This window comes from Loxodonta africana, chromosome 11 (assembly GCF_030014295.1).
Source record: "Loxodonta africana isolate mLoxAfr1 chromosome 11, mLoxAfr1.hap2, whole genome shotgun sequence".
In the NCBI taxonomy this organism is placed as follows: Eukaryota; Metazoa; Chordata; class Mammalia; order Proboscidea; family Elephantidae; genus Loxodonta; species Loxodonta africana.
In genome coordinates, this window is record NC_087352.1 from 21204318 (window position 1) to 21221182 (window position 16865).

A 16865-nucleotide genomic window follows, 5' to 3' on the forward strand; every position below is an offset into this window, starting at 1 on the left:
GATCCTGAATTGTAACCTGCTACTTCCATAATAAACCCCATAACAGTGAGTATGGTCTGTGAGTTCTATGTGGCCATTGCAAGGAGTTATCGAACACAACAGAGAAGGAAAGAGTGCTGTGGAAGGGATGACTGGTGCCAGAATTGATAAAAAGTTTGGAGATAGGTGGTGTGTCTGACCTCCACTTCATAGGAATCAGCCATGCACTGGTGATCTTGATTCTACCCCCTAGAGAAATTAGACAAAGAGATCAGACCATAATGCTGCCATCACTGCATTTTTACAGTTGACATCAGAGATGGAATCCGTTGCAATGGCTCCAGACTCATAGAAACATGGGACTTTGTAAGAGAAATAACAAAGCGGTGTGACAAGTGAAACCTTTTATTCTTAGATGGATGCTTTGGTTGTCGTTACCTGTAATGGCCGAAAGGAAAGTAAGAGATGTTATGTTGCAGCTGAAGGGATGTCAGTCTGGGTTCTATAGAGAAGTAAAACCAGTAAAGTGTATAAATATATATATAGAGAGAGATTTATATCAAAGAAATGGCTCACGTGATTGTAGAGGCTGGAAAATCTCGAGTCTGGGTCAGGCTGGAGGCTTCCCCTGACTCACATAGCTGCAGGAGCTGGTGAACCCAAGATCGGCAGATCAGACGATAAGGCTCTGGCTTACAGGCTGCGGATACCAACAAATTCTAAGATCAACAGCAAGACAGAAGGTACGCTGCTAGCTCAAATCCCAAGAACTAGATGTCAGATGAACAGGAACCAGTTGCAGAATCCAGAGCGTGCAAAAGCCCACCAGTCTTGCCAGAAAGTCCACCTATATTGGGTACAGGCCACACCCCCAAGAAAACTCTCTTTCAGCTGATTGGCTACTCACATCAGATCCCCTCATGGAGGTGATCACATTACATCAGATCTCATTGTGGAGGTGATTATATGACTGCCAAACTATATCATAACTGCCAAACCTCTGAGAACCATGGCTCAGCCCAGTTAACACACAACATTAATTATCACAGACTAGAGAGCCACATCTGGAACGGCTTAGGGCAAAAGCCAGACCAGTTAAACAAGAGGATTGATAGGGGACCAGGGTCTTCTGGCTCTACCCAGCCAGAGGCCTAAGTCTATATATATATGAATGGGAAGATAGTCATGGTGTGAAGAAGAAGATTAAACTGGAGTGTTTTAAAAGGGCTATGTGTTTGTTTAAATATATTATGAATGTTGAATGTTTCTCCTACCTAGTAATGTAACGCTGTAAAAATGACATGGGGGCGGCATCTGAACTTCTCTAACTTCACAAGAAGGAAGGAGAACCATTATCAGCATCAACAGCCCAAGGCAGATTCCTATGAGGTGGAGGTCAGACATGCCTCCTCTCTCCAAACTTTTTACCAATTCTAGCACCAACCGTCCCTCCCATGGGTCTCTCTACTTCCCTGTTTGGTTTGTTAATTTGTTTCAATGGCCACACAGAACTCACAGAAAATGCTTGTATTATGGAGCCTATTAGGGAAGTAACATGTTACAATTCAGGTTCAGGTATGCTCAGGATACAGTTCTTTGATCAGGACAGCCTCTTCTCAGCCTTGCTCACAGGAAAGCTTCTCCCTGGCTCTCAGCCTCTTGGCACCTCAGTCCTCTCAGGCCTCTTGAGCTGGCCTGGCATCTGCCCTGCTCGGCAAGTGTTACAAAGCTCTTTCAGCTCTGCCAGTAAGTATCCAGGAGGCATTCCACTCTGCCAGTAATCATTGACCCGAAGGTGCTCAGGTCTCTAGCTCTGTGGATTGGCAAGCCTAGCTCCACTGTCAAGTGCCCAGAGGCACCCACTCCACCAGTAAGCCTCTTGCCCAAAGGCACTCAAATATCACTCCTTGGTCAGCGAGCCTAGCTCTGCCAAGTGCCCAAAGCCACCCCACTGTGCCAGAAATGCTCCTGCCTAAAGGCACTCAACATTCTCGCTCCTTGGGCTGAGAAGCTCCCCCTGCCGTGTCTTGCCAGTCTCCTGGTTTTGCTGCCTCCATTGCTGCCTTTTCTCAGCTGCTGCTTCTCGCCGTCTTTCACCATCTCCAGTGTTACTGCTGTCTCTGTCTCCTGCATCTGGGAGGTTCTCAGTGCAAGGATCCTGGGTCCAAATGAGGTGATCCACTCCTGTCTCTGCTTCTTGGTGGTAGTGTGGTCCCCGTACACTCTGGGATTGGCACTCTTTTAAGCCTAGCGAGATGGCAAAATTGACCGATTGCCTTGTAAGGGTTACACGCACCATATTTGTATGGTCACACCCACTCAAGAGTCCATGCAACTTATTTGCATTATTAGCAGGCTGTTCAATCCCCTCGGTGGGCCACAAGCACTTAATTTGCATAGTCCTACCCAGTCATTTGGTGAGAGTTATAAAAACAGCATGGGGGAGTTGTCAGACCTCGTCTAACTTCACAAGGCAAAAGGTGAATCAAAATCAACAGCCAAAGGCTGATTCCTCTGAGGCAGAGGTTAGACAAGCCTCCTCTCTCTGCCATCTTTACCAACCATCCCTCCCATAGCACTCTCTGCTGGCCATTGCAATGGCCACACAGAACTGACAGACAATACTCACGATTATGAGGTTTATTAGGGAGGTAACAGGTTACAATTCAGGTTCAGGAATGTTCAGGATATAGCTCTTCCACCAGTACAGCCTCTGCCCAGCTGTGCTCACAGGCACATCTCTCCCTGGACCTCTACCTCTGCCCAAAGGCACTCAGTTTTCTCTCTCCGTGGGCCAGGAAGCCCACCATGCTGTCTCCTGCTGTTGGGTCTCTGCTGCCAGGTCTCATTGTCTTCAGTGTTATAGTTCTCTCTCTCTGTTTACTGGTTCCAGGAACTTCTCAGTGCAGGGATCCTGGGTTCAAAGGACATACTGGCTTCTGGCTGTTCTTCTTTGGAAGTGGTGGGACCCCCTTCTCTCTGCCTCTGGGGTGTCTCACTTCAAGCTGAGTGGGATGGCAAAAACTGAGCAATCCCTTTGATGGGCCACAATAACCATACCTGCACAGTCCCAACCAGTCATCTAGGTGGGAGTTAAAAGACCATGGCGAGAAAGGCCACACAAAAGTGATTTATCACACCACAGAGCTAAAAGGACTATGGGTAGAAGGACTATATTAAGTAATTCACTGCACTGCAAAAACAGATCTACATGTTTGATGGAAATGAATATTGGGTAAAGATAACAGAGTGTGTGACTGCACCTTCAGCCAATACTTGATTGGACATGCTAAAAAGGGAGCTAGGATTTGCCCCCCACAAAACAAAACACAGGCTGTTGGTTTGAATGGAGTCACCCTGTGTATAGAGTATTGGGGACTTAAGTGGAAAACCTGAGCCCCACCCAGAATCTTCTCAGTCAGGAAACATGCATTTGAAAAGACATACACACCCACCCAGTACTGCTGAAAGAACAGGAGATTTGCATTTGAAGGAAGGGCCTGATTAAAAAAAAAAGACTGCTTTGCTTTTTGAATTTCCAAGGAGAGATTTGCCTTTGGGTTCTTTGAGGTAGGAATGGTCATTGCCCATGACCCCTTCCAGGACTGGAAATTAAAGGCATCTTAATTTTTTTTATTTTAGAGAGTAGGTTTTTTTTGGTTAGAGAATAGATAGCCTGGTGTCCCTTGTTTAGGGTGACCACCTTGGGTCACAAGATGAGTGGAAGTGGCGGAGATACGTCAATGAAGAGATGGGCTGAGTTTGGACATGTTTCTTAGAAGTCCATTGGCCTAGGCCTGGGTGGCCAGGGATGTGAGAGAAACAATGGACTGCAGGTCTGAAGTGCAGGGAGGTGTGTGGACTCCTTAGCCTATGGCTGGTACCCATTGACCTAGATTGGATGGCTAGGGATGAGCTGACCTGGACTGAATGGCATAAGATTACCTGGCCCTGGGTAAAGTTGGAAAAGAGAGAGAGAGATGTTTGACACCGTGAGCTGGTATAAATTGCTGCAATTTGATGGCTTGCTCTGGACTGAACCTTGCTTATGGATGCAGATGCTCAAAGTTCCAACCAGAACAGAAGATTCTTCAGAACAAGGAACATGTTTGTCTCCTCAGAGTACTGGTTTAATGGGAAGAAGTAATTTAAACATTGGCTGTCTAAATCAGGGGGAGATAAAGGCAAGAAGTGGCTGGCTTACATGCCTCCATGGATGTGCTTACATTCAGAATGAGGGGAACAAGGGAGGATCCCCACTGAATAATTTCCTCTTTTCCTGACGGTTCTGGGAAAAGGTGGTGGGGGAAGATGTCGATAGGATTATGTGATTTGGTTGTGAGTGTTGAGTGTTAACAGGGTTAATTGTGACTGTAAAGACAGTAATTGTAGAAGCAGGAACTGTGAAAGAGTGTACTAAGGGGGAGGCACTGCTGGACTGGAGTATAGGTGGCTGAACCTACAGCCCCTTAAAGACTTTGCTATGCTGATAACTCCTGAGGCTGAGAGCAAGAGAATAAACTTCTCAGTTAAATTTTACTAGAGGCCAGAAAGGGTGAAGGCAAGATGACTTTTGGGGAACCTGACCAGATCAAATGGATATCTGCATCAGACCTGAATGTCTGGTACCTGAGTAAACTCACCCTGAGAAATCTTTGCCTTTCAGAAGGAGTAATTGTTAATGACAGTTTTAGACTGGTAAAATGACTGACTGGGAGGGGGACATTAATCCTTCACGTATGAAAGAACAATGGTTAGAAAAGCTAGGTGGTGGCCTGCACTATGACGGAACACGTTTATATGGCCTTTCTAACCATGGTAATTAACTCCCACCAGATGAATGGGTTGCTGTTATTGTTTTTAGGTGCAGTCGAGTTGATTCCAACATATAGCAACCATATGTACGACAGAATGGAATGCTGCCCAGGCCTGCGCCATCCTCACAATTGTTGTTAAGCTTTAGCCCATTAGGGTTGCAGCCGCTGTGTCAATCCATCTTGTTGAGGGTCTTCCTCTTTTTCCCTTGCCCTCTTCTTTACTAAGCATGATCTCCAGAGATTGATGCCTCCTGACAACTCGACCAAAGTATGTGAGACAAAGTCTCACCATCCTTGCTTCCAAGCAGCATTCTGGTTGCACTTCCAAGACAGATGTGTTCGTTCTTTTGGCAGTCCATGGTATATTCAATATTCTTTTCCAACACCACAATTCAAAGGCATCAATCAATTCTTCTTTAGTCTTCCTTATTCATGGTCCAGCTTTCACATGTATAGGAGGTGATTGAAAACACCATGGATTGAGTCAGGAGAACCTTAGTCTTCAAGGTGATATCTTTGCTCTTCAATACTTTTAAGAGGCCTTTTGCAGCAGATTTGCCCAATGCAATGTGTCTTTTGATTTCTTGACTGCTGCTTCCATGAGTCTTGATTGTGGATGCATTAAAATGAAATCCTTGACAACTTCAATCTTTTCTCCAATTATCATGATGTTGCTTATTGGTTCCGTTGTGAGGATTTTTGTTTTCTTTATATTGAGGTATAATCCATGGTGAAGGCTATAATCTTTGATACTCTTCAGTAAGTGCTTCAAGTCTTCTTCACTTTCAGCAAAAAAGGTTGTGTCATCTGCCTAAGGCAGGTTGTTAATGAGCCTTCCTCCAATTCTGGTGCCCTGTTCTTCATATAGTCCAGATTCTCGGATTATTTGTTCAGCATACAGATTGAATAGGTATGGTGAAGGAATACAACCCTGACATGCACCCTTCCTGACTTTAAGCCACACAGTATTCCCCTGGTCTGTTCAAATGACTGCCCCTTGATCTATGTACAGTTTCCTCATGAGCACAGTTAAGTGTTCCAGGATTTCCATTCTTCCTAATGTTATCCATAATCTGTTATGATGCACACAGTCAAATGCCTTTGCATAGTCAATAAAGTATAGGTAAGCATCTTTCCAGTATTCTCTGATTTCAGCCAGGATCCATCTGATATCAGCAATGACATCCCTGGTCCCATGTCGTCTTCTGAATCCAGCCTGAATTTCTGGCAGTTCCCTGTTGATATACTGCTGCACCTGCTTTTGAATGATCTTCAGCAAAATTTTACTCTTGTGTGATATTAATGGTATTGTTCAATAATTTCCACATTCAGCTGGATCACTTTTCTTGGGAATAGGCATAAATATGGATCTCTTCCAGTCAGTTGGTCAGGTAGTTGTCTTCCAAATTTCTTGGCATAGATGAGTGAGCACTTCCAGTGCTGCATCCATTTGTTGAAACATCTCAGTTGGTGTTTTGTCAATTCCTGGAGCCTTGCTTTTCACCAGTGCCTTCAGTGCAACTTGGACTTCTTCTTTCGGTATCATTGGTTCCTGATCATATATTACCTCCTGAAATGGTTGAATGTCGACCAATTCCTTTTGGTGTAGTGACTGTGTATTCCTTCTATCTTCTTTTGGTGCTTCCTGCATTGCTTAATATTTTTCCCATAGAATCCTTCAATATTGCAACTTGAAGTTTGAATTTTTTCTTCAGTTCTTTCAACTTGAGAAATGCCAAGCATGTTCTTCCGTTTTAATTTTCAACCTCCAGATCTTTGCACATGTCATTATAATACTTTACTTTGCCTTCTCAAGCTGCCCTTTGAAATCTTCTGTTCAGCTCTTTGACTTCATCATTTCTTCCTTTTGCTTTTTGACTCGACGGCACTGGCTTGGGTTTTAGTCAACGTTGAAGAACAAGTTTCAGAGTCTCTTCTGACATCCATTTTGGTCTTTTCCTTCTTTCCTGTCTTTTTAATGACCTTTTGCTTTCTTCATGGATGATGTCATTGATATCATTCCACAACTTCTCTGGTCTTCAGACATTACTGTTCAACACGTCAAATCTATTCTTAAGATGGTCTCTAAATTCAGGTGGGGTATACTCAAACTTGTACTTTGGCTCTCATGAAGTTGTTCTAATTTTCTTCAGTTTCATCTTGAACTTGTATATGAGCAATTTATGATCTGTTATGCAGTCGGCCACTGGCCTTGTTCTGACTAATGATATTGAGCCTTTCCATTGTCTCTTTCTACAGATGTAGTCAATTTGATCCCTGTGTATTCCATCTGGTGAGGTTCACGTGTATTGTTGCCATTTATGTTGGTGAAAAAAGATATTTGCAATGCAGAATTCGCTGGTCTTGCAAAATTCTAGCATGCGATTTCCAGCATCATTTCTGTCACCAAGGCCATGTTTTCCAACAACCGATCTTTCTTTGTTTCCAACTTTTGCATTCCAATCACCAATAATTATCAATACATCCTGATTGCATGTTCGATCAATTTCAGACTGCAGAAGTTGGTAAAAACTTCAATTTCTTCATCTTTGGTCTTAGCAGTTAGTGTGTAAATTTGAATAATAGTCGTATTTACGGGTCTTCCTTGTAGGTGTATGGATGTTATCCTATCACTGATAGCGTTGTACTTCAGGACAGATATTGAAATGTTCTTTTTGACAATGAAAGCAACGCCATTCCTCTTCAAGTTGTCATTCCCAGCATAGTAGATCACATGGTTGTTTGATTCAAAGTGGCCAATACCAGTTCATTTCACCTCACTAATGCCTACGATATTGATGTTTATGTGTTCCATTTCATTTTTGACTATTTCCAATTTACCTAGATTCATACTTGGGTCATGCAACGATGTGCTTGGGTTGGACCATGCAAATGAGGTGCTTGTGGCCCACCAAGGGGATTAAATAGCTTGGTAATAATGTAAATTAGATGCATGGCATTCTTGTAGAGGTGGGACCATGGAAATAAGTGTATGGAACCCTAACAAGAGGATTGGTCAGTTTTGCCACCCTGCTAGGCTTAAAGTGAGACGTCTTAGAGGTGGACTGGGGGACATCACTACCAGAGAAGAAGTGGGAGTGGAGTGCATCCTTTGTGCTTGAGGTCCCTGTGCTGAGAACCTATTATGGATTGAATTGTGCCCCCAAAAAATGTGTATCAATTTAGCTAGGCCGTGATTTCCAGTATTGTGTGATTGTCTACCATTTTCTCATCTGATGATATTTTCTTATGTATTGTAAATTGTACCTCTACGATGTTAATGAGGCAAGACTAGAGGAAGTTATGTTAATGAGTCAGGACCAAATCTACAAGATTAGATTGTATCTTAAGCCAATCTCTTTTGAGACGTAAAAGAGAGAAGGGAGCAGAGAGAAGGGGGGACCGCCTACCATCAAGAAAGCAGAGCTGGGAATGAATGGTGTCCTTTAGACTTGGGGTCCCTGCACTGACATGTTCCTAGACCAGGGAAAGATTGGTGACAAGGACCTTTCTCCAGAACTGACACAAAGAGAAAGCCTTCCCCTGGAGCTGGCGCCCTGAATTCAGATTTCTAGCCTCCTAGACTGTGAGGAAACCCTGGTGGCGTAGTGGTTAAGTGCTACGGCTGCTAGCCAAGAGGCTGGCAGTGCGAATCTGCCAGGCGCTCCTTGGAAACTCTATCGGGCAGTACTACTCTGTCCTGTAGGGTTGCTATGAGTCGGAATCGACTCGATGGCAGTGGTTTTGTTTTGGTTTTAGACTGAGAGAATTAATTTCTGTTTGCTGAAGCCATTTACTGGTGGTTTTCTGTTATAATAGCACTGGATAAGTAAGACAACCTCCTAGACCCAGGAGACAGACAGGCAGAGCTGTAATACTGGAGACGGTGAGGGACATTGGGAAGTAGTTGTAGAAAACCAGAGGCTGTAGAACCAGATCAGCAGAAGAAGGTGTGGTGGGCTTCCCCGCCCATGGAGCAAGGTGCTTACAGTAGGCTCGCCAATCCATGGAGAAAAAGAAATCCGAGCCTTCCTGCAGGAGGCTTTCTGGCAGAGTAGGGTGCCTCTGGGAACTTATCAGTGGAGCTACAGAGCTTTGTAACACTTGTCCAAGCAGAACAGGGGCCAGGCCAAATGGCTGAAGGGCTGAGAGGCCTAGGGCCAGAGAGAGGCGTTCCTGTGGGCACAGCTGAGAGGAGGCCGTGCTGATCAAAAAACTTTGTCCTGAGCTTTCCTGAGCCTGAAAAGTAACCTGGTACTTCCCTAACAAACCCCACAATTGTGAGAATGGCCTGAGAGTTCTGTGTGGCCATTGCAATGAATTATCTAACCTAGCAGAAAAATAGAGAGTGCCACGGAAGAGATGACTGGTGTCAGAATTGGTAAAAAGGTTGGGGAGAGGAGGTGTGCCTGACTTCCGCCTCATAGGAGTCACCCTTGGGCTGTTGATCTTGATTCTCCTTCCCCCTTGTGAAGTTAGAGGCAGTCAGACACCCCACACCACCACTTTTACAGCATGAATGTTCTTTGATCTATAAAGAATGCTAGGGAAGATACTGGCCCGGCACTTTGTTCCAACACTGAACACTGCATACGAGTAAACAGCCTCTGCTGTCAGACCTGCTATGGACACATCCTATACCTGGTGTCTTAGTCATCCAGTGCTGCTGTAACAGAAATATCACAAGTGAATGGCTTTAACAAAGAGAAATTTATTCTCTCACAGTCTAGTAGGCTACAAGTCCAAATTCAGGGCATCAGCTCCAGGGGAAGGCCTTCTCTCTCTGGAGGAAGGTCCTTGTCATCAATCTTCCCCTGGCTGAGTTGCTGCTCAGGTGCAGGAGCTCAAGGTCTGAAGGATGTGCTCTGCTCCCAGTGTTGCTTCCTTGATGGCATGAGGTCCCTCTGTCTCTGTGCTCTCTTCTGTCTTTTATATCTCAAAAGAGATTGACTTAAAACACTATCTAATCTCATAGATCTCATCAATATAACTGCTGCTGCTAATCCATTTCATTAACATTATAGTTAATAGGATTTACAACACAAAAGGAAATCACATCAGATGACAAAATGGTAGGTAATCAAACAGTATTGGGAATCATGACCTAGCCAAGTTGAGAGATATTTTTTGGGGATACAATTCAATCCAATGCACCTGGTGTTTCAAAAGAAGAGAGAAAATGCTGTTAAGCGTTTTTCACCCAGAGTTTTAGCTGCTGTCCTCTATTGTAGGTTCAAACTAAGAGGTTCCTGTGGTACTTTGGAGTCCTTGGGTGGTGCACAATGTTGCTAAAAAAGATTGGAAGTTTGAGTGAGATAAAAGAGACCTTAGAAAAAAATGCTTGGTGACCTACTTCCAAAAGTTCACAACATGGAAAACCTTATGGAGCAGTTCTACTCTGCTGGATTTTGGGTAGAAAAACTTCTCAGAGAAGCAAAGAATCCAGTGAGACACAAATACCTTGCTCCAGTCTCTCATGTGTCAGACCTCAGCATTTCTTGCTCCCTCCATGTGGACCCTGTCTGCCTCAGGGATCATCAAAAGAAAAGGCTCTACCAAACACTCAATTAGTCTCTTAGGATATGCTACTAAAAACTTTTAATTGTTTTTGGTAATTAGCAACTGGAAATAAGTTTTTCAGGAATAGTCTCTGGTCACCAAGCCTGTAATCCCATTGCTGCCACAGGTGAAACGATAATTGCAGTTCTGTGGGGGCGGGAGGTGAGGTCACAGAATCACTAACCCATATCTCAGGGTCTGGCTGCCTCTCTCCCACACATGTACTATCTCCTGTGACCGTCACACCGAGCCCATTGTCCATCGGTGGGAAGGAGTCAGTGAGTATTTTCTGTTTCAATCTGGGAGACAGAGACTGTGAAGGAAGGAAGGAGTATCAGGAGCTTGGATAAGTGACCATGTCAGAAAAAGGCATTCTTCTGGATTTGGATCTGGTCCAGTGTCAAAGCCACACAGGAAGGGGGAATATTTCATGAGGCATAAGCTGAGCTGGCAAAGAGAGATGGGGGTCCTAGATCCTGCAGTACGTCCCCATGGCTCCTAACATGCTTTGATGGAATCCTCACTGACAGTGATTGTTGGATTTAATCCAAGTGATAAGGAAACCTGATTTTTAAGTGATTAATGACTGTAGTTCTAAAATTAATCTGCTATTCAGGCTACCTTATGAGCATCATAGACTAAACTTGCAGGATTTCTAGAGGTGTGCTTGTAATATCTTCATACTTGCAATAAAGAATGGAATAAAACTGCAGGAATCATCAATTCCTGTTCAGCAACTGTACCTGAATGGCAGTTCCTGGGTTAACGGTGTTTTCTCAAACTCTGAAGGTATGAAGGGCTTAATGGAGACAGTAATTGTGTCTTTGATGGAAATATTCATGGTGTGTTGGTTATGGTGAGATTGTTTTCCTTCTTGGAGCCCTGGTGGTGAAGTGGTTAAGAATTCAGTTGCTGACCCAATGGTCAGCAGTTTGTATCTACCAGTCACTTCTTGAAAACCCTATGGGGCAGTTCTTCTCTGTCCTATAGAGTCGCTATGAGTTGGAATCGACTCGAAGGCAATGGGTCAACGGTTTTCCTTCTTAAAGGGAGGAAAGCAGCATTTAAGGAAAGGTAACTGTAACTACAAGCTTCAGACTGTAGTTGTCAGGCATAAATGTTTCTTGTGATATTCCCCCTGATTTAAAGTACATAGTCTGATATCAGTTCAAACATCTACTATGTTAGTTTAAATAATACACAAAATTTCTTCCCTTAAGATTTAATTTTGCATAGGTCTCTGATATTTTAATATCTCTCACAAATGCTGACTCATTTCTAACACTTTTACTTAACACAGCTATTAATAAATAGGCAAGTTTTTTATAATCTTAAATTAGTAGTAATTTGTTTTCTATGCTACACTATTTTGTCATGTATTTGTTTCATGTCCTATAGTTTAGGGCAGGTTATGAGTTTATTCAGTAATTTCTGAGATAGATAACAATGCCCTTCTGTTCCTGGCATAAAGGCAAATGAATCTTTTTCTGTCTTTCTTAACATCTAGCCATTCTTGTGTTCTTTAATGAAACTTCTCATGGGGCAAGTTTGTCATGATATAATCAGTGTATCTATATTTCATGAAGAGATCTAAAGCTTAATTCATAATTAATATTGACCCATAGAATAAATTATTATATGCAAATAGAAACTTTTTGCAACCAAAATTATAAAAAAAATCCCACCAATCTAAAATGAAGTGCAAGAAGTAAAAACAAAACTAAATTTAGATCTGCTGCATCTGAAGAACACATTAATACAGTATTTTAATATCGCATGGTGGTTAAATGCATTATTTTCATCACCAGCCCAGCCACCTTGGTGTCTCTAAAAAAAAAAAACTTGCCTTTATTTAAGTGTATGAATTCAGACAAAGAAACTTAACCTCTCTGTGCCTAAGTTCCCCTCATCTTTATAAAATGAAGTTGTAGTATTTTCTGCCTCATAAATTTGTGAAGAATGAAGTTACCACATGCATATCCTTCATTGCAGCGATTCCTATATTGTAAGGGACCTTTATTGGTTATACATTCAACTCTGAAGCCTCTTAATGGAAGAAGCACTTGAAGTGATTATTTCTAAGTGGGAATTATTGCTAAGTGGAGAATATTGGGTTCCAGCAGTTATAATACATGCAGCCCACACCTCGTAGAACCATCAGAATGGATGTCAGGGAACTGGCAATAGGAACTGCCTACTTATCCCAGACTGTAGTTGGGATCCTGGGGAATTTCTCTCTTCTGTACCATTATACCATCCTTTACTTCACTGGGTGCAGGTTACGGCCCACAGATTTGATTCTCACGCACCTATTTGTAGCCAATTCCATGGTCCTTCTCTCTAGAGGAATCCCCCAGACAATGGTATCTTTTGGGTGGAAAGGTTTTTTCAATGATTTTGCATGCAAGCTTTTTGCCTATACTTCCAAAGTGGGCCGGGGTATGTCCCTTGCCAGCACCTGTCTTTTGAGTTTCTTCCAGGCCATCACCATCAGCCCCAGGAACTCCAGATGGGCAGAGCTTAAGGAAAAAACTCCCAAGTACGTTGGCCCCTCTATTTTCATGTGCTGGATGACACAAATGCTGGTAAATATCATTTTTCCTATGTTTGTGATTAGCAAACAGACCAACACAAATATCACATCCAGAAAAGATTTGGGATACTGTTCTTCTGTTCGTCACGACAAAACCAGAGACTCCTTGTATGCAGCATTGTTATTTGTCCCCGATGTTGTGTGTTTGGGGCTCATGATCTGGGCCAGTGCCTCCATGGTCTTCATCCTGTACAGACACAAGAAGCAGGTCCAACACATTCATAGGAACAACGTCTCCTCCAGCTCCTCTCCTGAGTCCAGAGCTACCAAAACTATCCTTCTCCTGGTGAGCACCTTTGTGTATTTTTACACCTTCTCCGCCATCTTTCACTGTTATATGGCTCTTGCTGATAAGCCCAATTGGTGGCTGGAGAATGCCTCCCCGCTAATCCATGCATGTTTCCCAACAGTCAGCCCCTTTGTTCTCATGAGCCATGTCTCCAGTGTCTGCAGGCTGTGTTTTGCTTGGATAAGATAGACAAAATCCCCTCACCTTTGGGAGACATGTAAACGGTATGTATTTGGGCAATGTTGGGTTGTTCCCTCGCTCATCCCCCACGCATCATGTGATGCACAATCCTGAAAGGGTTGCATTGCAAGAACTGAGCTTCTGCTCCCAAGGAAACAATCAAATGTAATAGCGTTGGTAAAGGAAATGTCAGGTAATGATGTGTTTGTAATTTAACAGTTTGTGCCAGTCAGGTACTCGGAAAGAAAAGGTAGTTTACTGCAAATAGCAAAATCACTTCCGTGACTTTAAAGAGTGTCTGCTCATTTTCTCATACAGAGTTTTGAACTAAAAGGGGCTTAATAGACCGAGTACCATCCCAATATTTAATAGTCAAGTATTTTCTCCCCCACCTCACATTTCTGCCTCCTCCTTCTAAAAACAAATGATTAGGTTTGAATATATTTAATTCACTAAATGTTCAAATTTTAAAGAAAATATTACAGAATCCCTCATTTTGATTGGCTGAAACTGGCAATGGGTTCTAGAGGTTATCTTTTATGGGTAAAGTTAACCATTCACAGCCCTTGTGTTAGAATTTTTATTTTAATAAGCTTGGGTAATCATGTTCCTTAAAAGAATGGTAGTAACAAATATCAGGATTCCCTGTTTTATGGGAAATACTACAGAAAATATTCAACATAGGGATATTCATTGCATAAAAACTGTTAAATGGTGAAAGAAAGTACATATTCATAGAAACAGTCTGTGAATTGTCTGAAAGTTGTCTGTATGGGCTTTCTATTACTGAGAATATTACACCAAATGATTTTGTGTATTTGAGAATAACTTATGTAAGAATAACAATTGAAATACAAAATGCAACATCATAGAGAGAATGAAATTAATCAAGATTTATTTTAATTTGGACAAGTGTCAAATGTACAGAAAAGTGTAAAGTTGGAACATGGCAAAAGCAAGAGTCTGACCTACAAAAGGTACATTCTGTAACAACAAGAGGCCAAATTTAAGGAGTAATCCCTGGGAAGATTCTGCCACAAAATCCACATCTGTGTCCTTCTGCATTCAATATGGGAAGGTTTAAAATACTTAGTTTATGATTTTTTAGAGACACATAGGTACTGTTGCCAGGATATCTTCTGGCTACACAACTGTTTGAGCAAATGTTATCTACTGCACACTTTTGGGATGCTCAATTGACTTAGTAATTGGGGGGCAGCATTGCCTTTGGGAAAGAAAATGGAGATGCTGAATGAAGTCAAGTTTTTGTGTGAATCTGAGGTGGGCTCTCTACTCTACATGGAAAGTATTTAGTTTCTCTGGGATTGAGGTCTTAGTAACTAGCACGTAGTCACGAGGTTCCTATATTTTCCATGTGACAACATTTGAGGATGGAGACTGTGGGGATTGAGTGAAGAAAAATTGTCCCTACCCTTATGTCCTAGAAAGGAAGACCAACAATAGCAAAGAAATATACAAAATGTATAAGGTGATAAGTGATAAAGGAGTATTTAAAGAGGAGTTGGCACTTAAACTAGATTTTCAAGAATAAGTAGTTCCTCAAATGTAGATCGTTAAAGTGACATCCTTTCAGAGTTTGTGTCCTGTCATGCTACTCCTCACCATTTAGGAGTACATGAAATCAGATACTCTCACAAGACCACCTGTCTGAAGGCAAAAGGTACCATACTGAGCAGGGTCTCTTAGAGTCTCTGAGTCAAGGTTTCTCTGACAAGTATAACAAGAAGGATAATTTTTGCTTTAATTGCCCAGACATACCCACCTACCTGTCATTTTGTTGCACTGTGGTGGCTTGTAAGTCTCTGTGATGCAGGAAGCTATGCCATCAGTGTTTCAAACACCAGGAAGGTCACTGAGGAAGGACAGGTTTCAATGGAGTTTCCAGACTAAAATAGACTGGGAAGAAAGTGCTGGCAATCTGCTTCCAAAAATTAGCCAATAAAAACCCTGTGGATAACAATAGAACGTTGTACCACTTGTTTGCTTTGGAAGTGTCATCAGGAGAGATTAATCCACAGAGGAATACATCACTTTTGGTGAAGCAAAGGGCCACCAAGGAAAAGGGAGACCCTCAATGGGATGAATTAACAGAATAGTCGCAGCAATGGGTGCAAATATGCCAACAACTATGGGTATGGTCATTTCTTTCTTTTCCATCTTTTTAATGACCTCTTGCTTTCGTCACGTATGATCTCCTTCATGTCATTCCACAGCTCATCTGGTCTTTGATCACTCATGCTCAACGCATCACATCTATTCTTGGGATTATCTCTAAATTGAGGTGGGAAATACTCAAGGTCGTACTTTGGCTCTCCTTGACTTGTTCTCATTTTCTTCAGCTTCAACTTGAACTTTCATATGAGCAATTGATGGTCTGTTCCATATTTGGCACCTGGCCTTGTTCTGACTGATGATATCGAGCTTTTTCCATCGCCTCTTCCCACAGATGTAGTCTATTTGATTCCTGTGTGTTCCATCTGGCAAGGTCCACGTGTATAGTCGCCCGTTATGTTGCTTAAAAAAGGTATTTGCAATGAAGAAGTCGTTGGTTTGCAAAATTCTATCATCCAAGCTCTGGCTTGGTTTCTATCACCAAGGCCATATTTTCCAACTACTGATCTTTCTTCTTTGTTTTCAACTTTTGCATTCCAATCACCAGTAATGATCAATGCATCCAGATTGCATGTTTGATCAATTTCAGACTGAAGAAATTGGTAATAATGTTCAATTTCTTCATCTTTGGCCTTAGTGGTTGGTGCATACTTTGAATAACAGTCATATTAACTGGTCTTCCTTGTTGGCTTATGAATATTATCCTATCACTGACAGCACTGTACTTCAGAACAGGTCTTGAAATGTTCTTTTTGATGATGAATACAACACCATTGCTCTTCAAGATGTCATTCAAGGCATAGTAGACCATATGATTGTTTGATTCAAAATGGCCAATACCAGTGCATTTCAGCTCAGTAATGCCTAGGATATCGATGTTCATGGGTTCCATTTCATTTTTGAGGATTTCTGATTTTCATGGATTCACGCCTTGTACATTCCATGTTCTGATCATTAATGGATGTTTGCAGCTCTTTCTTCTCATTTTGAGTCATGACATGTCAGCAAATAAAGGTCCCAAAAGTTTGACTCTATCCACGTCATTAGGGTTGACTTTACTCTGAGGCAGCTCTTCCCCAGTCATATTTTCTGTTCCTTCCAACGTGAAGGGCTCATCTTCCAGCACTATATCAAATAATGCTTTCAACTAAAAGGAGCTTAATAGACCAAGCACCATCCCAATATTTAATAGCCAAATGTTATCTCTCCGTGCTCCAACTCACAGCCTGTTAAATTCTCTCGCCTTCATCTACAATGAAACACTAATGATTAGATTTGTGTATATTTAATTCATTAAATTCACAAATTTTAAAGA

General features: G+C 42.2%; 1 protein-coding gene across 1 annotated transcript; it reads left to right on the forward strand.

The window, feature by feature from the left end:
- Nucleotides 1–12317: 12317 nt before the first annotated feature.
- LOC100677622 (vomeronasal type-1 receptor 4-like) lies at nucleotides 12318–13493 on the forward strand. The gene has a single exon (XM_003406583.3). It carries the CDS (start codon nucleotides 12488–12490, stop codon nucleotides 13424–13426), a length of 939 nt encoding a protein of 312 aa, XP_003406631.2. The 5' UTR covers nucleotides 12318–12487; the 3' UTR covers nucleotides 13427–13493.
- Nucleotides 13494–16865: the final 3372 nt, after the last annotated feature.

What these genes read in the sequence shown, in the direction of transcription:
- LOC100677622 (XM_003406583.3), top strand. Translation starts at nt 12,488, where the DNA reads ATGCAGCCCACACCTCGTAGAACCATCAGAATGGATGTCAGGGAACTG.